This window comes from Diadema antillarum, unplaced genomic scaffold (genome assembly GCF_040938485.1).
Source record: "Diadema antillarum isolate AM-2024a unplaced genomic scaffold, OU_Dant_1.0 seq00000998_RagTag, whole genome shotgun sequence".
In the NCBI taxonomy this organism is placed as follows: Eukaryota; Metazoa; Echinodermata; class Echinoidea; order Diadematoida; family Diadematidae; genus Diadema; species Diadema antillarum.
In genome coordinates this window covers 2,380,514-2,407,899 of record NW_027271836.1, presented here as the reverse complement: position 1 = coordinate 2,407,899, position 27,386 = coordinate 2,380,514, and the positions used below count along the sequence as shown (strand labels likewise).

The following is a 27,386-nucleotide window of genomic DNA, read 5'->3' as shown; positions in this document are numbered from 1 at the left end:
GGTCGCTGCTGCGGTTAGTGTTGAATGTGAACAGAGAAAAATGGATTGTGTGGGTTGGCCTCTGTGGGAGCTACCAAGTTTTCAGACAAAAGGCCATGTTAAAGGATATGGACCATCAAAAATGTTTATAGGAGAAAACCTAAACAACCCCTAAACACAAAACCTAAACACAAACCAGCATTTGTACAGGCTGGCCTATTTGGCAACTTTCATTGACAGATCTCATCCATGCTAAGAGACATGCATTGTTCCTTCACAATAACACGCAAACTTGGAAAAAGTGCAATTCATCATTGTTGTCTTTAAAGTCCATGTGCTCAGTCATGCATGACAATTGTCAACATAATTAGGTATCAATTTAAAGAGGAAGAGTTCCCCTTTCATTACAACCAACATTGTGCTCTTCATAACTGACAATTAAGAAATGGCAGCCCTCCAAATTTGGATTACCTTTTTTTGATACGCTCTGTATTAATACTTTAATAAATAGGCCTAAAACCTCTCGTAGTAGGCCTATATACTATAGACTCTAGTACGGTATATTTGGCATTCGTGTGGTTGAGTGTAAATTACACTACAATTTACACTGCACTTTACTTAACTACACTGTACTATTTGACAAGTGTTTCTTTCGTTGCTTGATTAGCAGTACACTAGCAGACAGACGGAGTTGGATAGAACTTAAATTTACAGGATAATTTTACTAATACTAACTGTTACTAAGGCCTATTATATTTTGGATCAAAAATTTGTCTTCCATTGATTGGTTAAAAGAGCTTCACGTGATTATAGGTATTTTGAACTATTTTAGAGTGTTGGTGTGTTTGACACTCCATGAAGTACTATTGGCAAAATGACGTCACTTTTATGAACACATTTTGCAATTAGTATACTATTTGCAAAATGATGTCACAATCACCCTTCTTTACAATCAAGTGTACCTGTCCGCATCTGGTCCTGAATTCTAGTGTTCACTAGTTTGCAGCGGCCATAAGAGCGCTTGGATACATGCGACGGGCAACTCTGGTGGTGCCACGGCTAAACTACGTTTTTCAATTTCCGATCTCTCGCACTGTTGCGTATTGCAGGCGCGCTGCCGCCGCAGTGCGGCTAAGCCTATAGACGGTCTAATGATTTTCACTTTTTATTCAAATTTTTGATCCAAAATATAAAACAAATATACTTTGCCTAGTTTCGAGTTTCTTGTTAAAACTATGGGCCTCGGTGACTCCAAACTAAACTTACTATTCACTTCGGGGCGCACAAGAAACTCTCAAGGCCAAGTATATTTGTATACTATACATAATAACCGCAGGTGCAGCAGTGACCCCAACACGTACCATACTTCTAATAGGGTTACATCCAGCACCCCATGCGGGGGTTAGATACTACATCGACCGAAAGATCGGTCTGTATCTGGTCGTCAGGGAATGTTCCGCAGAGACTGCGTCTGGCTTCACGGATCCCCTCCTTATACATGTCTACGGAGGAGAGCGATAATGTCAAAAAAATAAAAGACTCTTCCCCTCCGGACAGACGGATCTTTCTGTCTAGATACTACATAGCCATATACCCCCATAGGTCGAGAATGACACAAGTAACACTAACTAGAACAGATAATTTTTGGTAATGATGCGGGGATATTTTTGGATTTTATAAAGGATTTTTGATATTTTGTCAGGTAGGGCAGGGGCAATGTCAATGACAATGAACATGGAAGTTCAAGGCAAGCTGCGCATATTGCCTGCACGCACGATATAAAGTACAGTTTTCTAGTTTCTACTAGGGCTGTGAAGGGCGAGGCGCCACACATTTAGCTGAAGTTGATGACATAGCAAAAGGCTTTTATTTTGGGAAAATGAGCTATTTTTAAGCATGCATGACATTGTAAATATTTGTATGACTATATGTGACCCACTACAACAAAAAGGTCCTAAAGTCACGCACGGTCAAAGCCGTGAAAATCGAGTTTGAAGTCAGAGCATTAAAATTGGTCAAAACTTACGATTTTCTGATTTTGAAATATTATTGGAGTCTAACATGTCTTCTATCATCTGTCGAAATTTTGAAGCAAAATGATCAAAGGAAAGACCAAAAAAATAGCGTTTTTCTGAGCCATGTTTTCTTGGCGTTTCAACGAAGCAGAAACTGGTTCAAAAATTTGGATTGAGCGCCACAGATAGATTCCGCCCCTGACAACGACCAGAGTGATCTCATTGGTCAGTTTGCTGCTTGCTGTTAACTGAAGCGTGAAGCTCGCACACTGCCCAGTCGACTGGTGCGTGCGGGCGGGGTGCGCTATGCTCAGCCGCTTCTCACATCCTGGTCACTGATTGGTTGGTGAGGAGACCGCCGACGCTGATGTGCTTGAATGAACTCTTCGGGGTTGCTAGGGCTTACCTTCTATTGTCCAGAGGTGAAAACTGACTTACATGTCCCTTGATCGCGATTGCGTCGAAAGGAAGACTTTTAGGGCGCTTTTCTCGAAACAGTGATTTTCCAGACGTCTCGACATGCTCTCTTTTAAACATCGATATCTCCGCGGCCGATTATCTTTATAAAATGTGTTATATATCAATTTAAAGCAGAAAGATGAGGGGATTATATCATGCAATTTTCAAGTAATCGACCTTGCCCGACTTTAGGATCATTTTGTTGTAGCGGGTCACATATAATACACTTTGAATATAGGCGCGGTCAGACTGGCAAAGATCAACAAGTTTAACATCACAATCTTTCAGATCTTGAAGTTTTGCCAGTGTCACCACAAACTTCCTGCGAAATTTCCCACAAAACTTCTCACAAAACTTCCCACTACAACTAGTCTAGATCTAGGGATATTTCCCTCACTCAGCTCTGTCAAACTTCTCAATCTGTTTGCGGGTGGTGTCTCCGAAACGCAAAGCCATTGTCATGTACAGATGTGCATATAATACATCACAATCACTAGCCGTCGGACCACATGTTTTTTTTTCTTTCTTTCTTGCGGGCGCGTACAGGTAACAATGACCAAACTTGATCCAAGTTTGGCTGCCAGTGTGATGACATGACAAAAGATTGCGATGTTCAACTTCTCAGTCTGACCACGGCTTATGAATGGAAATCACTGATCTCTATGGAAGAGCATGATCAGCAGTGGAAATATCTGCTTGGTGGAGGTCTGCGCTCTCAGAGTGCTTTTCTCTTTTTTTTCCTTTTTTTTGTACAGCAAATAAACCTATATTTTCGACAATATTGATAGACAAAAAGGTACATGTAGATCTGGGATCATGGTAATACTATGCAATCCCTGACATCCATAAGATTTCATTCCATTTATGTGCTTGTCGGTGCCTTTTCTTTGTCTCTGGCAGATTTGTCCAAGGGTTGCTCCCCTGTGCAATACCATCCCCAGGTCACCTCTCATGTGCAATGCTACTGATCACCAAGGACTGGGCTGCATACATGGTCATCGGCTGAAAAGAATCACCTTCATCACGGACTGTGTCTTTCGACTGCTTCAAGCACAACCATGGCATACAGTATCACTGTCTACCTGGCCATGGCCGCAGTGTTTGTGGGCTGTGGGGCCAACGTCTTCTTCCTGGAACTTATTGTCAAGTGAGAATTGGGGAGCGGCTGATAGCTAGGAATGGAAGCACTAGTAATGGAATTTTTATATTTATGCAACTTATATTTTGCCAAATCCATTCAATGAGATACTCCAGGTGCACTCAAAGTTGTTCAAAGGGACCACAAGCATAGCAGAGTCAGATGACTGAAGAGATTGAATGGGGCTGTGTTCATTTTTAATGATGCATTCTGCTGAGGGGCATGGTCTGAAATACACATTGGAAAACAGAACATAAGATTTTGAATTTAGTTTGTGATTCTGTATTGAATAATCTAATGATTTAATTCATAAATTCTGGTATTCATTGTAATTCATTGTAAATTTTTAGTTTAGTTCACCTTGGCAAGTCGGATTGTAGGTAACTGTATTCCCCGAACAGAGTTGGGAGGATACTATGGATTTGGCCTCGTTGCGCCGCGTCCGCATCCGCCGCAGAGATTTTCTTGTGAGCGCTCTACTGGCTGCAGTTCTTCTTCGATCATCTTCAAATTTGGCATGAAGGTGTATTATGGTAAGATGAAGAAGCCTATTGTTTTTGGTGATGGCGCCCTCGCTTCTTCCGTCTTTATACATGAAAAGGTAAATTTAACAGAGTCTGCTTGTGTGTGCGACGCTGGCCTTTTTCTTGACCGATTTTTTCAAATTTGGTATGTAAATGTATCATAGTCAAATCTATACATCTATACTTATTGATAATGCTGCCCTCACTGTTCCACCTTTTACAGGGTCAAAGGTCACCCTGATCATCAAAATTTGCAGAAGTGCTTATTTATGCAATAACTTGATTGTTACTCAATGGATTTTATTAAGACTTGCTAAAGAGATGTAGAGTGGTCATTCTACGTGAAGGACACAACAGTTTGTGATGACGGCGCCCTCAGTGTTCCGACTAGGATGCCAATGCACATTTCTTGTTCGTGCTGTATCAGCCACATTTCTTATCATATTTTCTTCAAATTTGGCAGAAAGGTGCATTATAGTGAAATGAAGATGTCTTTATTATTTTTAGTGGTGGTGCCCTTGCTTGTTCCATCTTTATACATGAAAAGGTAAATTTAACAGGGTCTGCTTGTGTGTGTGAAACTGGCCTTGTTTCTCGACCGATTTTTTTTTTTCAAATTTGGTATGTAAATGTATCATAGTCAAATCTATACACATTTACCTATTGATAATGCTGCCCTCACTGTTCCACCTTTTACAGGGTCAAAGGTCACCCTGATCATGTCAAAATTTGCAAAAATGCATGCTCTTTAAGGCAATAACTTGATTGTTACTGGATTTTACTCAGACTTGCTTGTATGGGTGGTCATTCTACATGAAGGACACAACAGTTTGTGGTGACGGCGCCCTCAGTGTTCCGACTTGGAGGCCATGTCACATTTCTTGTATATGCTGTATACTTGTAAGCCACTTTTCTTGTCAGATTTTATTCAAACTTGCTATGGAGGTTTATGGGGAGTTATTCTAGGTAACAAAAGTTTTCATTGCCAGCGCTCTCATTGTTCAAACTTTTGTAGGATGACATGTCATATTCCTTGTATGTGCTATAAACTAGCCTCATTTCTCGTCGGATTTTATTGTATCCTGCAACAGTTGCCATATTATACAACATTCTGGCCTAAAAAGTAATCAAGATGGGGTATGGGAGATGAGTTCGGGGGATACATGTGCTCGATTGCGAGTGCTCTTCTAGTTACATTATATATTTAAACTGAGGTAGCCTGAACTGGCTTTATATTCTCTTATTTGCAGAGATTTTCCTGGCAGTGGAAATATCATCACATTTACACAGTTTCTGTTCATCGCAGTGGAAGGTTTCATCTTCACAACTCAATTTGGGACCAAGAAGAATGTAATTCCCATTAAGTAAGTAGTTCTGCAATATAAATGAATATAAAAAACACTTTGTGATAAAAAAGAAAACACACACACACACACACACACACACATACACACACATACACACAGACAAACCAAACACTGCCTGGCAACAAAAAGTTGCCAGACATGGATTTTAAGCAAAATGCAGATTTCTGAAAGAGCAGGCTTTAAAATGACATAAGGTAACTCAATACAGTGGACTTTAAACCCATCCAAATAGTGGAAAGAAAGTACACTCTCTTGAAAAGTGTTTCCTGAGGAAAGAAGCTTTGATGTATAGGGACTATCAATGAATGGGACAAAAACAGGATATAAAATGCCACAATCACCACAATGAAGGGATTAAAGGATTTTGGATGCAGGGTCACAAATGCTGTAGGCCCTACAGGTCTGCTTGTGTCACACAGAATCGTGTGATGTGCATGATGGAACTATGGAATGTTTAATCCACAGGGCAAAGCCAAATAGGTTTAAACTAGATTCCATGATTACTGCATGCACTCTCTTCCACCTGATGTATGAAAAGACATTGATGTTCAGCATCTGTTTTATAGCACTGTGGACAAATTTTTGCAGCAATCCATATTTTGTTTGTGTCTCAATCGCCAGTGTAGCCCCACTCATTACATTCCTGGGTTGTCCATCCATCAGTAAAATTTTGTGGACAAAGTAACATAAAAATCATTTGAGGTATCCAAATAAATCTTAGCATAAATTTATGAGTGCCTATCACTTTTGGACGCACACACTCAAGATTATAGGTCAAGTCCATAATAATGCTAAAATTTCATTTTTCTCCCTGTATCTCTGCAATGTGTGAATGTGTACTTATCATGTAAACTCTGAGCATACTTGATGTTTTTATTCCAATTGGAATTCTCTTAGGAGAGTTTTAGGCCAAAATTACGGGTTGTAAGAGGTCAAAGACCAACTGAAAATGCTTAAATGTCACATTTCGTCTATGTCTGTGAAATGGTTCAAAGTACTGACTACAGGCATCTCCATGAAACTTAGTACATGCACAGTACAAGACTTATCTGACATTGATTCTCGTTTGAAGTTTTTGGTCACTAGCTCAAAGGTCCAGATGAAATGCTGAAATAACACTACTTTCTCCGTATCATGGAAATGACTGAATGTATGTAGTGTAATTAAACATGGTATCACTGCACTGTGATTACTGCTGTGTAGGAAAAGTTTGGGGTATTGGGATCAAAGGTCAAGTGAAAATGCAAAAATTTCACTTGTCTTCCATATTCAGAAAGTGACTCAAAATGTCATGAAAATCAGTGTATAATTACCATGATAATTTGCCACTCATGTGAGATTTTCTTTTCACATTGGCAATATGTCCTATAGACCTATTTGGTGAAGGACAGAGGCATGCCAGTCACCATCGTGACATTTCTAGTTTAATCATTTTACTCATTTCTCTAATGATTAACCCTAAAAAGACTGGGGGGAGCTTTTTGGGCCCCCCCCCTCATCATTTTTCACAATTAATCTGTAACGCAAAAAATCTCGCGCGCAACGTTGTATGACTTTTTTCTTTTATGTCTTGGGCAACTTTTGAGACCAAATTCGTGACGCCCGGGTATGCGGTTCTGAAGTTACGCACTATTTTGTAGGTGCATGTCAGACCCGAAATTGCTCAAAAACGTGATTTCATGTGCAAATCCAATGCAAATTCCGTTTCTGACCAAAATTCATAAATGTATCATTATTTTTACTTTTACTCTTCAAAATCAATTAATTTCATGTTGTGTATGATCGGAAAAGTGTTGCCAATGATGTCCATCAAAAAAAAAAATGAAAAAACAAGTAAAAAAACAACTAAATACATAATAAATGTTAAAAACAATAAAATACATCATAAGAAAACAATTTTGATACTGCCGTTTTTTTAATGTACATTCAATTAGAATCCTACAAAGAGTACCTAGACCAAAGATTAGCAGTTTTGGACCATTAATTACAGATTTACAGCTAATTTTTTTAAAATTTCATGCATAAATTAGCATAATTAATTTATTAAAAATAAATTTGAATAGTTTTGAAATAATTACTGAAACATCCAAAAACAAAGTAAAACAAAGCGATCGTAATAAAAGGTGCGTCCCACACTTCATTAGAATCGCTCTGTTTTGAATATCTCAGCCATTTCAAAACCAATTTTCATCAAATAAATGTTGAATTCCTCATGGAATTACATGCTCTTTCATATTTCATAAGAGGTTTCTCAGTATCTCACCAAAAAATGTTAGAAACTTGAAATTAGGTCTCAACCAAAACTATACGATCCCTTTAAGTAATGCACATTTCTTGACCACACCAATTCATTTGTTCACGTATTATGTGATTAATTCAATGCCTCAACATGTGGTAGTTACAATAGCAATGTATGGTTTTCTCTTTTGTTTTTGAGAGCCTTCTATGCATATGTATGGATCTGTTTCTTTGTACGGGGAGGGGATTATGTTAAGTGTGAATAGCTTGTCAATGACAATAAAAGTTGAAAACACATCAGAGTTTGTAATTAAGAGTTTGAGTGTCATACAGCAAGTGAATATTCATAGAAAATGTTAACTTTTGCTTGCAAAAGTGTAGTACTGTATAACAGTTGTTATTTTTGTGCCTTGCAAAAAGTCTCATTTTTAAAATGTAATTTCTTGTTTGTTTAAGTGTAATACTGTATATTCGTAATTTTCATGCCAAAAGTAGAACTAACACAAAATGTGGTAATTTCTTAAATGCAAAACTACATGGCATGGCTGTGTTGATTTGTAATTTGCATACATGTAATTACATTGTACACTCATGCTCTGCACATTTCTCTTTTGTCTCCAGGAACTATGTCGTCATGGTGCTGTTCTTTTTCACAACCAGTGTAGTCAACAACTATGCTCTGAACTTCAAGATATCTGTCCCTCTTCATACCATCTTCAGAAGTGTAAGATACAGAATATTGATTTGTTTTATTTACATGATAAGTGTGTTATCATATGGTTTGCATGTGGATATTCATGACATCTTTTTCATTCTGAATGCATTCAGGAATAAACTTACTTTTACTGCATACAGTAATATGATTTGACTTTCTTCCTCCTAGGGGCACTGTTTAAAGACCCAGTAGTGTGGGAATTCATGGATTGGCTGATTCATTTGTTGCTTACGGTGATAAGTTAGATAACCAATAGCACCAGTCAGCGAATATGTGCATCGAAGTGTACGCTCGTCGGTGACAGTCGACTCCCATCAAGAATCTTCAGCTGTGTGTGTACCTATTGACCGATTCTGTGACGCGCTATGTGTATTTTTGGCATGGGCAGCGCCATTACGCGGTGTCTCAGCCGACTCAGCCGGCTGGGACACCGCATGGCTGCGCCCAGTGCCACAAATTGTCTGCCGCCCTCAACGAACCCGAATCGGTCAATACAGAGATCAGTGATAAAGCTGTGCACAATATATGAAAAGGATTCTTGAATATAATACCTGAGCTGGGCCAGCCTTCTCACTCCATGGTATCCCCAGGCTCAACATTGTTTTGCAATAATAGGCATATCAATGATGGTTTAAATGCATTTAGAGAAATATTAAAGGGTGTGTACAGTTCTGGTCGAGGTGAGGATTTAGCTTTTAACGTTTTGTGAGATATTCAGAAACCACTCTTTGAAATGTCAAAGAGCATGTAATTCTAAGGGGTATCAACAGTTTATTTGATGAAATCGGTTTTGAAATGGCTGAGATTTTCAAAAACAATGTGAAACAAAGAGATCCTTTTAAAAGGCGTGGCCTGTCGCCTTTTATTATTATCACTTTTTGGTATATCTCAGCCATTTGAAAACCAATTTTCATCAAATAAACGTTGAATCCTTCTTTCATATTTCATAAGAGTTTTCATAAGAGGTTTCTCATTATCTCACTTTGGAATGTTCAAAACATGAATTCCCACCTCAACCAGTACTGTACAGTCCCTTTAAGTGATATTAAGGAATGTGAGCAAAATTTACTTTTAGGGCTTCATGTGGTGCTGAATAAAATCCAAAGTGATCTTAAATTTTGTTGAGTGAAGTGGAGTGTATGAAAAAAGAGGGCCATTGGCAGATGAGAAAATGGAAGCCATGCAGCATAATGGAAGAGAAAAAGAAAAGCTTCATCTTTCAATCTACAGTGCTTCAATATCTGGATTGAATGGAAACTATGTATGTACACTTGAGAGAAAAACAATGAGGCATAAAGAAAGAAAAGAAAAGAAGAGAAATGAGAGAGTCTAAATTAGATACAATACTAGTCAATTTCTGTTTTGGTTGTGAAATTTTGTGTAATATTGTAGAGACTGCAATTATTAGAATTATCATCTTTTCATTGTTTTGCAATGAGAAACTGTTTTTAGTAATTTTCATTACCTTTTTGTTCTTTTAGTTCTTTGTTTTGTGCTGTTTTCTTTGCTGTTACTCGCCATTTGTAAGGGGTTATGCTCAGTCTACATTATCATGAGCACCAATTGACAATAATAGTGGTGCATAATAGTACAGATCGAGCACACAGTCTTATTCATGGAGGGCAACAGAAAAAAAGAAACTCTATAACTTCTTACTACACTCATGCTGCAAAATAAAACAAAAATTCCTTTCATTCTGATAAGTGTTTTTTTAATTATCATTATTATTTTCATACATTTAGGGATCACTTATAGCAAACATGGCCTTGGGTATCATCCTTTTGCATAAAACGTAAGTATTTCTTTCCAAGTCATGAAAATGTTGGATATCTCACAGTAAAGTCTACAATCTCATAGCCCACCTTCGCTTTGCCCTTCCGCTGAAACCATCCTTTTGCAAAATGGCAGATGGGCTGTAAGATCTCATGCCATAGATACTTCTGTGTGTGATTGCTAAAAATTGTTTGTAACCATATTTGGTCCAGTGTATCGAAATATTTTTTTTTTTCCTGGGGGTTTGGAAGTACCCCCAGGTTTGCACAAGCAGTCATGGGTTCTCCATGCATCAAAACTGGCACATGTCTGGATTGATAATGAGGAGAAAGTTTGTGGCATGCTTACTTCAATGTTATGTTTTGTTTTGTACCAATTTATTGATCATGCAATATGTACAGTTTCTTTGTTTGTTTTGGGAAATTTTTGCAATGCATCAAAATTTTCTATTTTTAATCTCATTTCACACAAGTGCATGCAATTTGGTTTTCTTTCAAAAAGTGACAAATTATGTAAAAGAAATCGTACTTGTTGATGTGAAACACTTACTCATCACATTGTTTATCTTTTTACCAAGAAATGTAGATTGATAAAGGTTTCATTCCACAAACATCAAGAGAGTTAAGCTATCATAAAGCATTAAATATCTTGTCTTCCTAGAACTGTGATATTCTTCAAAGCCACATGCATTGCAATTAGATTAGATGATAATCTCCTGCATGTCTTGCTTCTGCATTAAAATCTTCACAAGTTTTTCTCTTTTTTTTTTTTTTTACCTGCATCCAACAACAAGAAATAACACCCTTTAGATTAAATTGTTAGAAGGTTGTAACTACTCATCAGTCATGACTCTGAAAAGATTAGAGGGGAAGGGGATGTACAAAAGTTATTGTATTTTGGTGTATATACACATATTTGTAAGTCACAGTGGCAGTGACGTCACATTTTCAGACTTATATTAAAAATACTACTGAATAAATTTTAGTGGGTTTTTTTTTCTTGTTTTGTTTACCTGATTCTACTTTTCATTGTAAAGCCAACAATAACACAGGATGGAGTCTTCTTCTAGGTAATTACAACACACATCCATTGAACAATGTATAACTTGTCACACAGACATTTAAACCATGTTGATTGTGGTACTTGTTTTCATTTCCTGCAAGCTTTTATATCTCTTTTATTGCACAGATTGTAATCCCAATATTTTTGTCATTGAAAATCAAAAGGCCTTTAAAGTGCAAACCATACTTGTACTTGTAGATTATGTGTTCAAACTGTAGGGCATTTTAATTGAGAATAAAGTATCTTTTAAATATCTAATGATAGTAGTCTAGAATTTTTGCATACAGAGCAAAATGATTTGAAAATGTGAACATCTGAAATTGCCAGTTCAGTTATTTTCATGCCTTTTTACTTTCCATAGATACACACCGTCAAAGTACCTTGGAGTTTTCTCGATATCTGTTGGTATCTGTCTTTGCACATTAATGTCCGCCAAGGCTGTGGTAAGCTATTGATGCAATACTGACACATCCTAATTGAGAGCATCTAAATCGCTAAAAGAGCGTCCAACTTTAGTCCTTTAACGTGGTGATTGTACCACTTCTGTAATTTTTATTGATATTGCTTTAGTTGTCCTAGAGGCTCAATTGTTTGTTGAACATTTCTTTTATTTAGTCTAATTTTTTGTAATATGTCAAGCCTAATTATGCAAATATGTGCATCTAAGTCTTTTGCTCCTGTAAATGATTGTGCAGTGTATATGTGTATTTATATGTATTTGCAACCTAGATGATTTAGGGGGGAACTGAACTTTTGTGAATACTTCTGAAAACACAGAAATTTGGTGTGTTCATAATTTCACTGTTTGATTTATATTTGCTAGCTGTAATGCAATATTGACATAAATGTGTGCTGCTATTTTCTGTGCATGTGTTACATATCTGTAGTTCTACAGTTTCTTGCTGGTATAAATCATTTACTTCAGTGTACACCATGGCCCTGTCACCTTTGTCTTTTGTAACATCATCTCTACTTCTTTTTTATTCTTCTTTTTTTCCCCCATTCAGGGTGATGAAAATCAACCAAAGACAGAAGGATTTGACTCAATGTCAGACTTCATGCTGTGGGTGATAGGTAAGAAATCAATTCTTTCCATGGACTGGTAAACAAGAAAGTAGTCAAGTGATGAAGGCATTATTCTTACAAAGAGTGTGCTGCTGTATGCTACAGTTGTTCCGTTTATTCCGTCTTTCCATGATGTATCTTGATCATTGATAGTTTCAGGGGTAAAAATGTGATCAAGGGTATGACATCCATAACATGGATAAGATAACAAATACCTTCGGCCTTTTGTTATTTGCAGGTGTATGTATGTTGACCTTTGCCCTCTTCATGTCGGCTCGCATGGGCATCTTCCAGGAGACATTGTATAAGAAGTTTGGCAAGCATCCCAGAGAAGCTCTCTTCTACTCGGTGAGAACCCATGGTTTTTTCTTTCTTTCTTTCTTTCTTTTTTATTTACTCCATGTTGTTTGTTTGTTCTTCTTTTTTTTTTTGGTGTTTTTTGTGTTATAATTGAATTTCTTGAGAACTTATTGACATTGCTGCAGTGTGACAATTGTGTTTTACTTTTACATTAAGTGACTGAATATTTAACTTCATTTAAATAATGCTGCTTGATTTGTATACATGCAGGGAATTTGTACCAATAACAATGACAAAAATATTAATGACCAGTAACATCTTGTGCCAGTACCTCGCCCGTATGTAAAGTGTGGCATTGAAACAACTGTTGACTATTTCTTTTGTACTTTGTTTTTGTGTTTGTTACATTCAGCATGCGTTACCTCTACCGGCCTTTCTATTGTTTGCCAGCGACATCTACAACCACTGTGTCATGTACAGTGCAACAGGTAGGAGTTGTCTCTGATAGCAGGCAATATTTATATTCTTATTGGATGGCAATGAATGGCATACCGGGGAATATTGCTCAATTTAGTGTGTTTGAGGGGATGGAGTGTAGTGTAATTGTTTCATCTGATGAAAGTAGATGTGGTAATGAAGACATGTGAACAGAATTTTGTTGTTCATGAATTGCACTGATGGGCACTTTTATATTAATAAAAACTTACAACAAATTATTCATGTTTGTATACCATACCAGACTCAAGTCCATCATTCTTGTTTTCTTATTTTCACCTTTATCATTGGTTTCATTTACTAAAGCCTTGCTTGGCATTTTTTTTTTTCTTTTTCATATTCTCGGAGAGGGGTATCTTTCTCAAGACTCTGTGTAGTTTTAAAACATGATCACAGAAAAAAAAAAATCTCTGCTGAAGTTATTCCTCTGGAAGACAGTTAAAACATGGAAGAATCTGTAAGCTTCCTGCTAGTGTCATTATTATCCATAGGCAATTGTGTGATTGTGTGTGTTGCATGATCTTATTGCTTATTTTTACTTATTTTATTTTTACATTTTTATGCCTCCGCCACGAAGTGGTGCCGGAGGCATTATGTTTTCGGGTTGTCCGTCCGTCCGTCCGACCGTCCGTCCGTCCGTCCTTCCGTCCATCCGTAATGAATTTTGTGGACAGCGTAACTAAAAAACCTTTGGAGGTATCCTAATGAAATTTGGCATGTGAGTGTATTAGGGGGTGAAGTTGTGCCTATCAACTTTTGAGTGCACATGCTCAAGGTCAAAGGTCGAAAGGTCAAGGTCAAATGCTTAATAAAATTTCACAATTTTCCCCATATCTGTGCAGTGCCTGAAGATATTTTCTTGAAACTTAGTGTATACATGTATTACCCGATTAAGATTCTCTGATGAAAGTTTGGGGTCATGAGGTCAAAGGTCAAGTAAAATGTTACAATTTCACTTTTTTCTCTGTATCTTGGAAATTGTTCAAGGTATCTCCATGGAACATAGTATATATGCATGTACTGACTAGCAGTGGTTATCTAGGGAATTTGGGGTTCATGGGGTCAAAGGTCAAGGGCAATACTTCAAAATTTTACTATTTTCCTTATATTTATGCAATGCCAGCAAGATTATTTTTTTTAACTTGATGTATGCATGTATAACCCAATAGAGATTCTCTGGATTTTTTTTTTTGCCAAGAAGGTCAAAGGTCAAAAGGTCAAAGATCAAGTGAAAGTGCTGAACTTATTTCTTTCTCCATATCTTGGAAGTGGCTCAAGTTATCTTGAAACTTAGTACATATTATGTATGTTCTGCCTGACAGTGATTCTCTTATAAATCAAAGGCCAGATGAAAATGATAACAATTAACTGTTCAATACAGAAATTGCAATTTTTCTCCATACCTTGAAAATTACTCAGTGCATAAACTTATGACAGGGTCAAAGTCAAGTTAAAGTTCTTAAATCCCCAAATACATGCTCTCCTATTCATCCAATTAAACATAGGTCAAGGAAGGTGAACATTCAATACATTTGTGACAAACATGTCATTTTAATATTTTGCCAATTTTGTGAAAATGTAGTCACACATTGTCCACATGTACTATAGACCTATTAGGAGAATCATGCATTATGGCGGAGGCATACCAGTCGCCATAGCGTCATTTCTAGTTTTATCTGATTTGATGGCATTTTCTCAATTTCAGAACCTGTGGCCATTGGTCTGGGCATCACCCTGCCTAAGATGTGGCTCTATCTGCTGGGCAACCTTCTTACGCAATATCCTTTACTGTGAACGGGCATTGTGAGAAATGAGATAGTGGCCTGCAACATTTGCTAATGCTGCATGTACACCATGTTCCCAGCAGCCATGTGACTGCCGTGGACAAAACAGGATGGACGGGAGATGATGCGATGGGGCGGGACGGGCAAATTTGACAGGTCATGATTGTCGTGGATGCTGCGTCAGATTTTTTAACTGTCAAAAAATTTGCCACAGCAGTCCTAGTGCTATTGAGAAATCTCATAAGCCATGATAAAATGGGATAAACTCAACATGACAGAACATACTCCAATACTAGTACACCTGAACAAAACTTAGAAGTGGTCTGTGGTGCAACGCAGCAGAAATTATTGTATAGTCTAGCCTGACCAGATGCCATGAAAACGTCATCTGATAGCTACATGTTCATCATAATGAGAACTGGAAGAAACGAGACTAGAATGTTGGAGGGGAAATATAGGAGAATATCCCATCTACCCATTGTGTGCCATGTTTCGGCAAACAGGGCTGCAGTGGTCACTGGGAACGTGGTGTAAACGTTGCATAAAGTCTGATTCTTCACCATGTTCAAGTTGGCCCTTCTGAATACCAAAAATCTCGATGGAAGGTTCGAAGTTTGACACAAATTTTGACTTCTCTATGTTTTTCATGAATCTGGTTTCATATACTTGGTAGATGTTGACCAAAGTTATCATTTTCCCCATGTTTTAATGAATTTTTGGAAGGAATGGTATGTGTTTCATTAAAATTTTGAGTTTGCCGTGTCTTCATGAATCTGTAATGTATTTTTGACTGCTTATTGAGGCTCAAAGAGATGATGATGTTATCACCTTGCAAGTTCCAATTAAACTGACATTAATGTGCGGTGAAAACATGAGAAAATGTAAAGTTCCATGAATTTCTTGCTGGAACAAATGGAAGGGATAGAAATTGTCCTGTATTGTATACACTGTATTGTATACAGGTGAAGTGGGATATCTATGGTTTATTTAACTGTGGATGCTCATCCTGAACACTAAAAATACAGCAAAGGAAAAAAACAGGAGAACAGGTATTTCACAATTGGATTTATATCCCTTACACTGACGACAGATACACTAGAAAATATGAAAGTCTGTGTACAATATATTTGCAAGAAATTGTGTTGCAAAAGTATAAAGATTGCAATGTAGCATTATCTTTTAATTTGTGGTTGTAATATTGTACCTTGACCAATGGTCTGCCATGCACATTTGTCTGCATCCGAAGCGTCTTCGTGTTGACCACGGAGTGCCCGTCACTGGTGGTCACGCTGGTGGTCACGCTGCGTAAGTTCCTCAGCCTCGTGCTTTCCATCTTCTACTTCAAGAACCCCTTCACCACCTGGCACTGGCTGGGCACTGCCATGGTCTTCGGCGGCACGCTCCTCTTCACTGGCGTCCTCCACCAGCTGTGGGGCGCCCTCGTGGGTCCTCCGGTGTCCAGGGAAAAAAAGGCGGAGTAGATTTGGGGGAGTATCATGATGCACAGCTCCGAGTTCTGGTCATGTTTTTCATTTCTTGATACTGAGCTGTCATGGTTCCTCTGGCGTTTAGGAAGATTTGCGTATAAATTGCGCACAAAATTTGTTTATATTCACTAAACATCCACAATATTTGTGAAACATGTTTATATGAGTTGGACAACATCCACACACGTCCACAATTATCCAGAGAGGCACTTTGTCTGTTGCCAGGATTTTTGAACTGCAAAAGATTTCGGTTGCGGATGTTAGCGAATATAAACAATTTTGTGCGCAGTTCATACGCAAATCTTCCTAAACGCCAGTGGGACCGGGCCCTAGAAATTATTTGCCACATTTAAGACTTTAACTCCTAGCAATTGTAGTGTCTCACTCGAAAATTACCTACCAACAGGGATAAGTATATATGGGCATGCACATTTAGGCTCTAAATGTGTGAAAATGTGTTTTTCTTTGTCTGGCTCATAAGTTTCTTGTATTACCCATCTGTGGCATTAATCGACGCTGATGTGCAAACAATTTTCTGAACTGGAATTATTATGTACAATTGAAGGGATGATCCATGATCAGATTATGAGCAGAGACATTAGTCTTGGCTCAGCCAATACAGCCTCTTATCCCTAGAGGGTGCAGTGGATCATATGCTAGTATCAGGATAAAACAAATTGATAAATTCCACACTGCAATGCTGACAATAATTACTATCATAATACATGAGTGTTTGTAAATGCAGCTCAATTATGTTTCTGATTGCTGTAGATACTGAAATTTCTGAATGCCATGAAATTAAGTGCAAATAATTCAAACAAAGCATGTTTACCTCAGATCTTGGTAAGTATGGTAAACTCATGGGTCAACTCAACAGATGGGTTTGACATCTTGATAGTCAACTGTAATAGGTGCTGAAGTGTAGCAGTATTTTCAAGAGAACTTCTTGTGTTTTGACATTAAAGGACAAGTTCACCTTCATAAACATAAGGATTGAGAGAATGTAGCAATATTAGTACAACACATCATTGAAAGTTTGAGGAAAATTGGACAGTCCGTTCAAAAGTTATGAATTTTTGAAGTTTTTGTGCAGTAACCGCTGGATGAGAAGACTACTGCAGTGTGTGAATAACTTAGATGTCACATGCGTACAACAATATAAGGAAAATATAAAGAGAATTTCAAAAATTTCATCTTTTGCAAAAAGTACACATTCCCCCGACTCGTTACCGACAAATGTTATGGGTAATATTATTCCCCCTGCCTTTAGAAAGAGTCAAGTCAAGTGCTCTTTTATTATGCGAAAAAAGTGAAAATATGTTGAATTTTCTTTACATTTTCTTTATACTGTTGTACGCATATGACTCACAAGCTGTAGTAGTCTCCTCATCCAGCGGTTCCAAAACAAAAATTTTAAAAATTCATAACTTTTGCATCGATTGTCCAATTTTCCTCAAACTTTCACTGATGTGTTCTACTAATATTGTTGCATTCTCTCAATCCTTATGTTTATGAAGGTGAACTTGTCCTTTAATATGAGTATTGTATCTTTGAAGGGTTGCTTGTTTGTGCTTCTTACTTTGTGCAAGTGGGGTGCAGGTGCAAGCAAGCTAAATCAGGGCATTTGTAATTTAAATCATATGGTAGTAGCAGAGGCAAAGCAGTGTGTATACTTAGGATATGAGAATATCTGATGAAAGATTTTCTATAACTGAAAAGTGATAATCACTTGATTGTACTCCATCCCTTACTAAGAAATGTGTGTACAGATATTTCTTTTCTAGTTTTATATTGAGAAGCATAGTGGAGTCAACCTTGAGTTGTGTGTAATGACATCATTTCAAGTTATAGACTGAGAAAGTCTGGGCATTGTGGCTCATGGTTTGTTCTGATAGATAACAAATCAAATGTAACGTTGGTGTATACACTGTGTCCTTGATCTTTTACCTCAGATCATTACAATATGTCACCTTAGATCAAAACCTTGCAGTTACAGAGTCTTGATTGAAATAAATACATTGTATGTGGGGGGGGGGGGGTATAAACATGAGGCAGTGCAGTGTTGTGACTTTGACCTTATATTACAATTTTGTAATGTATTTAGATGTTATATGTCGTGCAGGCACAAATTTGCTTGATGTACTGCAGTACACAGCATGAACCAATTGAACTACCTATTTGTAGGCATCGTCACTATCTGTTGGGGGTTACTGTTTGCTTGCATTTCCCCTTTTTTGTTTCATTCAAAGGGCTGCAGCCCTTTCAGCCTTTCGGTTTACTACACTCAGTCAAGAACTGACAATCATCTCATGCTATTTGTGGCTGTCACACTGATTAAAGGAGATTATTATGTAAAATGGAGAGAGGACATGGAGAAATTGAAGTCTCTTATTTCTCGAGCACCAATTAATGCACATTTGCTGGACATGGTAGCAAGTTTACCTACATTTAATGTGAATGGTCACTTGTCTCAACTTGCCATGGAGCAAAGTGTTGAGTGCAATGTGCAGGATGATGCATCTTTACAAAAATTAATGTATAATTCGGATTCAAGTTGAAATTGATGCGAGCACACCATAGACAGTCAATGTGTATTCAGATACCCCGGTGTGGTTCTTTCTCTTTGCAAAGAGAGATTGAGTGAGGTATCTTCAAGATCCCTGCACATCTTGATGCTCAAAGATTAATATGTAATCATTAGTAATCAACTGTAAATGATGTTGTATATGTTTGAGTTGAGTTTATTTGACCACAGAAAGCACATGAATACAGTGAAAACAATACATAATTAATCATGACCCTGTAAGAAGCAAATCTGCTATTGATTTTGGCCTTGTTACAATAAAGATAACTTGCCACAATGACTGCTGTCTGATCCAAATGCACAGTTGGCTGGAGAGCTTACGTAGAACCTGCAGGGAGGGTCATCTCTCTTTGTTGCTTTTTCCATCCATTTTTTTTTTTTTTTTTTTGGTTTATTTTTGGTGGGTTCCTCATGTTTTCTGTGGTGGTTCATTAATTGATGACTGTATGTGTCAATCTACCAATTAATGCTGCACTCAAAGAAAGTCATTAAAGGAAAGTGTCTACTTAATCAGTTCACCATTATTATCTTGGTGTATGGGTATGAGTGAAAATGACTATTCATTTGATATGATGTGTGCACTTAACTGTGCCAAACAAATTTGCAATTGAATGCCACCTCCTCTCAAAAATGTAGTAACGTATTATACATAAATATATATAATATGTTATACCCAGCCATGTTCAGAGAGGTTGCACTGCCCTTCATCAACAAGATGCAACCTCCTGCTGGGTTCCACATGCTGTAGAAAGGGACCAATGTTTTTAATTGCACAGACACTCTCGCTTTTATTGTACATAAGAGAGACTCAGAGACATGCACAACCTTGTCACTTTGGCACATGACACGATTTGCATCCCAGTATAGCTTCTTTGGAGCTGCGATTGGGATTACTGCAACAAGTAACAAGTAACAAGTGTGTCCCATGAGGAGGGATTTATCCTGCCTAGGAACTGTGGAACTTTACTGGTGATGATTTACATTGTTCAAAATTTGTTTCTGGTACATATGTATGTGATGGAAGAGGAAAATAACTGGTAATCTTCATGATGGAGGGTATCGTTTTTCTTCAGTCTTGAGAGGCAATGGAGATGTCTCATCTATAAATCAAGTTTCCTTTCTAATGGGTTGCACTGCACATTAAACCGTGCCATTTTTTTTTTTTGCTTTGTATATTACAGGTGTTGTACATGTATGTACTTCTCGATCTCACCTGGCTGGCCGTGGGATTTGCTTATTCTTGGGACTCTGCGTGGTTGTTGGATATTTTTTATAATTACATGTATGTATACGTGTTATGGGTCTCTTTGCTGGTCAGCTGGGATCGAGAAGTCCATTCATAATGGGCCCCACTCACAAGCTCTGCTTCTTTGGGACTCGTATCCATTTGCTTTGTGTTCATTCATTACTGTGACTATGTCTGATTTTCAATAAATTGAAATTGAATTGAATTGAAAAATACATTACACTTAAAAATCTTTAGTACCAACATCACATACAGGGTACTGTGTGCCAAAGTATAGCCAGTACATTGCATAGGGACTTCTGCTGTAAGTCAGACTAAATTAATGGTGAAAGGTAACTGTACTGCACCTAGACACTTTAAAGTACAATAATATGGTAGATTGAGCCTGAGGAATACATGTACTTTCACAAGTTATAGAACAGTAATCTCAAACTCATTATACATTTAAGACAAGTCGCACTTTGGCTCATGGTTATGGAAATGATACTTTAGAAAGCAAACTCCAGAACAAATGGTACAGTATTAGGTGGGTGTAAATTGCCATTAATGAATGTAAGTGTGTGTGCATATATTCTTGTACATGTATTGGGGTAAATTTAGCGCCCCAGCGGTATTTTAACTTTATTAAAGTGCCTTTACTGGATCTTGTCTTCACCAGTCAACATCTGTGGCAAGTCTCCGTGAATCTAAAAGCATTGAAGTATATTTTGACTTTGATATGATATTTAGAGTAACTAACTGCTTTAATAACTACATTGTTGATTGATATGCTGATATTAGTAGAAATAAATATTGTGGCAGGTACATCTGCATTGTCATCATTAACTGCAAGTAGAATGTTTGTACTCCTTTGTTATTGCACAGATCTTCTTTTTTTTTCTCCGAAAAGCTGCCATCAGCGTATTTCACAACATGGCCAAAGAGAAGACAACATGGAATAAAAACTCATTAACGGGATGGTACCGGTATACAATGTATTTTCTGTTTAGATGGGACTTGAGATTTCCAGCGTTAATTGTTTGTTTGTTTTGTTTTGTGTTGGTTTTTGTTTGTTTGTTTGTTGATGATTCTTTTGAGATAATGAGAAACTCTTATGAAATATGACAAAACATATAATTCTTAGAGAAATTCAAGGTTTATTTGATGAAAATTTGTTTTGAATGGTCGATATATCCAAAGTTTTAGTTTTCTTTTTGACATATTAGCCATTTCAATTCTCACCTCATCCAAGACTTTCCTGTCCATTTGTGCATGATATCACGGTTATTTGACGTGGTTGGTTGTAATTTACATCTGAAAAAGGATAGATTGTAAACCTTCGTGTAGTAAGTCATAAATATTCCAGTTAGAGTTCTTATTTAACCTAATATATGTGTATATTTATACTACTATTATATCAAGGCTTGACATTAGCTGTGGCCCAGGGCAACCAAAATTAGATGTTTTGTTATATTATGATGTTATATTTTTAGTGTCCCAATGTGGGCTACCAAAAATTTGTGATGTCTACATTATTTTTTATGTCTTTGTGTGTGTGTGTGTGTGTGTGTGTGTTTGTAGTTGTTTTTATCATCCAGAAAAGCAAAGAATTACTTGCAGTACATCACAGTAGGCCTACATGGTATTTCACACTCTTTATGATACATCCCCAATTTCATGTAACTACTAGTATTATGGCATATGATTGTTTTGATGTTTTATATTCCGTTTTAACAGGGGTTTTTTTTTTTCTCTCTCTCTCTCTCTCTCTCTCACCGCAACGGTAGTTGGTATCTGAAGCACTTTTTCTTGCCTGCCATTTTTCACATAATTGTAATATGGTTTATTGAATTCATGTTATACATGTATTACATGATTTAATTTCCCTGTTTCTCAGGCCTCCAAATTTCATTTGCCAGACTACTATAAGTGATACAGTACTTGATGATTTTGTTGGTCTGTAAGGGCTGCCAAGAAGAAATTAGTATTGAGCCTTGTACATATGTATACAATAAGATTACTAATAATGAGAATGGAATTAGCTTTGCTTACTCACTTTTCAGTGTCATTCTTATATGGAGCAATAAATAATGAGATGGTATAGCGATTGTCTTGGATATACTCTTATTGGCTTCATGTCTTGTTGACTTGTCCTTTTCTTTGTAATTGACTCACATATAATAAATCCAAACAAAGTCCTACTGCATTCTATCAAGATATTAGTAGATAGGCAATAATTCATAATTCACCATATTCTATGCAAGAAAAGAACAGAACTGGGGGACGTTAATCACTTAGAAAGTAACTTGTAAGCGATAGTGTGAGCAATAGTTATAATAACATTGTTTCTGCAATAAACCATCAACAGTTGTGGTTTATTGAGAAAAATAGTAATATCTCCTTTCATTGTAGGCTTTTTCGCTAAATTTTTATATGGTAGGATGTTTGTGATACAACTGACCTACACATATGCATCAAATTGATAACTCCCAACATTTTTATGAATCACTGCTACGAATGATAAAACTAACATTTTATAAGGTTACGAGGAGATTCTTCCCGCCAGAACAAAAAGAAAGGGGGGGGGGGGGGGGGGTGAGGGATGGGGTTTACAGGTTTTGTGCCATATGGACCCTTGACCCATCATCGGTGCGCAGCAGCCCCCCCCCCCCCCATCACACACACACACACACACACACACACACACACACACACGCACACACACACAATGTACTGCAGCCCCTGTTGCATAAGTAGCTAGGTCCTATACGTATAAGTTATTGTACTGAGCGTAACCCAATTATTTAACCGTTTAATTACCATTATTATTATTATTATTATTACTATTATTACTATCATCATCACCATCATTATTATCATCATTATTATAATTATTATTATTATTATTATTACAGTACTCTCCGCATAATCGGGTAGGCTTGAACAGAGCGTTTCTTACCCGATTAAGCGGAGTACCCGTTTAACAGAAGAACACATCTCATTCACAATTGACACACACAATGTGTATGTATGCATTGTACACTGCACCAAACACCTACACTATATGCTTGCTCTGCACATTATACATACGTGTTGTACCTTACACTTGCTCAGTCACGAGCAATAATTTACACTCTTTTTATGGACATACAATCTTCAGAAAACTTTGTCGTTTGACTATAGACTCCTCGCCTTTATGCAGGCGTTTTCCGAAATGAACACGCCTCTTTGTGTGCACTAGTCACGTGGAACGTCGGGTTACTTTTCGAGAAGTTACTGGAGAAAAGCAAAATTATGGATCTGGTGCATGGCCTGATTTTCGTTGCAAACTTCTCGTAAAGTGAATGTTGTTAGGAGCAAGGGAGGTAGCGCAAGTGTGTTCAACTCCAGCCTGTCTACGCAATTGTGAGTGCCAGCTACATGTTTAATGTTCGTTTACGTGAGGCAAGTTTGTAATGGTACATGTGTTTTCATGTTTAATCACTCTTTGCAAATTAAGCAGAGAATGCGATTAGCCGTGGAAAATTTAGCATTCATAATTTCTTAAAGTGTTATTTGCGATAAAATGTGGGTAAAAATTAGATTAGAAGAAAATTATTTCCCCATTTATGTGGAGAGGCAACCCGATTATCAGGTAATTTTAATGTGCATTGGAACTGATTTTGACATTACTACCCAATTCAACGGAGTACCAGTTTAAGCGATACCCGATTACGCGGAGAGTACTGTATTATTATTGAAAGGGGATTTTCAAGAAATCTCCAGTTGTAAGTCCATGCTTGTAAGAACTATTTGCTCACTCTTGGTTTATGCGTGGTGTTTTGAATGACACATGTCAATAGTCAGGTGAGGTACCCAACAGGTCACAGAAAATCTATTGTGTCTTATTCAACACTAACGTGATCACTGCAGTTAATCAGTTAAATAATCGACCATACGCATTAATATTTTGCATTTACTTATTGACTATCCCTCAAACTACGACGAAAAAGAAAAAAAAATAGGAGCACTTGAGTTAAAGGACAAGTTCACCCTTATAAACATAAGGATTGAGAGAATGCAGCAATATTAGTAGAACACATCAGTGAAAGTTTGAGGAAAATTGGACAATCGATGCAAAAGTTATGAATTTTTCAAATGTTTGTGTTGGAACCGCTGTATGAGGAGACTACTATAGCTTATGAGTCATATGCGTACAACAGTATAAAGAAAATGTAAAGAAAATTTAACATATTTTCACTTTTTTCGCATAATAAAAGAGCACTTGACTTGCCCTTTTCTAAAGGGCAGGGGGAATAATATTACCCATAACATATGTCGGTAACGAGTCAAGGGAATGTGTACTTTTTTCAAAAGAAGAAATTTTGTGAAAATCTCTTTATATTTTCCTTATATTGTTGTACGCATGTGACATCTAAGTTATCCAGCGGTTACTGCACAAAAACTTCAAAAATTCATAACTTTTGAACGGATTGTCCGATTTTCCTCAAACTTTCAATGATGTGTTCTACTAATATTGCTACATTCTCTCAATCCTTATGTTTATGAAGGTGAACTTGTCCTTTAAAGATGTAATACAACCGCGTTTTACAGACTTGAATCAAATAATGTACAGTGTATATGGTAATCATGTATAGCGTGTGTGTGTGTTTGTGTGTCTGTGTGTCGGTGGCTGCCGCTCTGTTGTCGCCACGAATCTCCTGCCTTGCTGGCCTCGATCGGGGACATCACCGTCAATCATCACGATCATCTCGTTCGCGATGTAGGCCTAGTTGTAGTTTCAGACTTTCTCTCTGATCTCTCAGCCGTCCTAAGTTTATACACCAGTATCAATCATATTAATCATCTATGCGTAAGCCGAGTATCAGGTCTATTTTGATATATATTTAATTTGTTATTAATATCTGATGATATGCAAGATTAATGCATAACACGTGGGGGGGGGGGGGTACATGGACTGCGGAATGTTTTTAGCGCGTGCATGTGTGTTTGTGTGGATAGGTGGGGGGGGGGGGGTTCAAGAGGAAGTAGTATTCGAGTATAGGTGGTACTTTGCATAGGGCCAACACCCCTACCACCTCACCCCCAACCCCACCCCCCTCCCCGGGTTTTAGTCAAGTGAAGTTTTGTTCCTGTCTTTTATTTTTCTTTTGTCCTTATCTTTTTTTTTACATTAATTCATTTGTATATAGGGCCAACACCTCTACCACCACCCCCAAACCCACCCCCCTCCCCGGGTTTTAGTCAAGCGAAGTTTTGTTCCTGTCTTTTATTTTTCTTTTGTACTTTAACAAACTGTGATATTAAAGAGATTTTTTGTAGGTTTGTTTGTTTGTTTGTTTGTTTGCTTGCTTCCTTGGTTGTTATTATTTGCTATATGTGTATGTGTACACGTATGTGTTTGCGTGCTTTCCGCTCTCGTGTTTGTGTAAAAATCTATTGTTCTTGTAAACTTTGGAGCCATAGAGAAGCACTCACCACTGAAACTGTAATGAAATCGGTGATAGTGCTTTACATCTTAAACGACTCAAATGAGTCCCGGGCTGTTGATATACAATATTGAAGAACACACAAGCAGTCACAGAGAGTGATTTTTTTTTTCGCCGTTCTTCGTTACGGGAGGCGTATGATAGAGGAGTTGCCACGAGCTTATACAGTTCATCAAAGTACCACCAATGTATAATAACACCCGCACTCCCTTCTTTATCAATTGGTTACTGGTACTTATTTGTTCAAGTAGCTTTTGAGTTTTGTCATCCAATTTACATAATGCAATTACACAAACTGAATTATACCTACTGTATTTTGTCTGATAGAGAACAGAGAATAAATCAGTCAATCAGCAATCAACTGAGTAATTCAAGAGAATTGATGTAGGCCTATACATTCCTCGCATCAATGCGAAATGTACATCGAATAGAATAATGTTATAAAACAACAACAACCCCTCCACCTCTCCCTGCATGATAATCATTCCTTACACTGCCCCTTTCTTCTTAGAAACCCGTATCGCATGATTCTTAAATCATCCCCATCCCCATCCCCAATCCCCATGTTTCCGTGCTCGCTTCAAAATATGTAATACACACACACATACACACACACAAATAAAACACTCTTTGAAAATATCTTGTGCTGCGATGAATATAATTTTGATCGATTGCAAGAGGGGTCTGCTCACTCTACCACAATGTATAAATATCTAGGAAATACCTTGAGATTTAAAAAAAAAAATAAATACCAATTTTTGATGTTTTAACGGTCTTCACCGACGAAACAACATATCTGCCACATATAGAAAAAAAAAGTCAAAACTAAGTCTATATCCCTACTTTGAATATTTGCATTTCATTACAGTTCATGTAATTTCCCCAGCGCTTTAGCTAATTAATATAGCCTATATGTTAATATATTAATATGTAATTACGTTAAAGGGATGGTACAGTATTGGTGGGGATTATAATTTGGCTCTTAACTTTTTGTGAGATACCAAGAAAACAGTTATGAAATAGTACAGAGCAGACCATTTTAAGAGGAATTCAAAGTTTATTTGATGAAAATCAGGTTTGGCATGACTGAAACATCCAAAAACAAAGTAAAGCAAAGCGATGTTAAAAAAATCTGTGGGTCCCACACTTATTAGAATCACTCTGTTTTGGATATCTCCGCCTTTTCGAAACCAATTTTCATGTTGAATTTCTCATAGAATTACATGTTCTTTCATATTTCATAAGAGGTTTCTCATCATCTCACCAAAAAATGTTAGAAACCTAAGATTACGTCTCAATCAAAACTATACGCTCCCTTTAATATATAATTTTGGTTAATTTATCGAAAAATGACAAAAGAATAAGAAAATCTGTACTTGATTATCATGATGTATTTAAACATCAAAGAATTGACAAATATCGTTCGTAATGAAGTTAGCTGTATACCAAGATTGTGTAATATATCAAATTCATATTTCTAATTTTGTCACATCATAACAAACATCAAAAGCATGTGATTATCTTTAATTTCCTTGCATTACAAAAAAAAGTTTAAATACAAAATATTATTTGATATTCTCGGCAAAAGGAGCAAAGCATTACAACAAAGTTGAAATACAGCATATTGATATTCTCGGCAAATATAACTTAGAGCAAAACTTCTATTCGATAAAACCAAAATTTCAAA

At 37.1% G+C, this 27,386-nt stretch overlaps 1 protein-coding gene across 1 annotated transcript; it reads left to right on the top strand.

Moving 5' to 3' along the window:
- Positions 1–3,357: 3,357 nt before the first annotated feature.
- LOC139742402 (UDP-xylose and UDP-N-acetylglucosamine transporter-like) lies at positions 3,358–16,480 on the top strand. The gene is made up of 10 exons (XM_071652974.1): positions 3,358–3,600; positions 5,366–5,479; positions 8,342–8,444; positions 10,178–10,227; positions 11,632–11,713; positions 12,278–12,344; positions 12,574–12,683; positions 13,048–13,123; positions 14,836–14,910; positions 16,145–16,480. Exons 1-10 carry the CDS (start codon positions 3,512–3,514, stop codon positions 16,393–16,395), a joined length of 1,017 nt encoding a protein of 338 aa, XP_071509075.1. The 5' UTR covers positions 3,358–3,511; the 3' UTR covers positions 16,396–16,480.
- The last annotated feature ends 10,906 nt before the right edge of the window (positions 16,481–27,386 follow it).

Bases quoted from the DNA above. Each gene is read 5' to 3' on its own strand.
- LOC139742402 (XM_071652974.1), top strand. From the start codon at position 3,512: ATGGCATACAGTATCACTGTCTACCTGGCCATGGCCGCAGTGTTTGTG. The intron at 3,601-5,365 runs GTGAGAATTGGG...TCTTATTTGCAG, and splicing joins TTCCTGGAACTTATTGTCAA to AGATTTTCCTGGCAGTGGAA. The intron at 12,345-12,573 runs GTAAGAAATCAA...TGTTATTTGCAG, and splicing joins CTTCATGCTGTGGGTGATAG to GTGTATGTATGTTGACCTTT.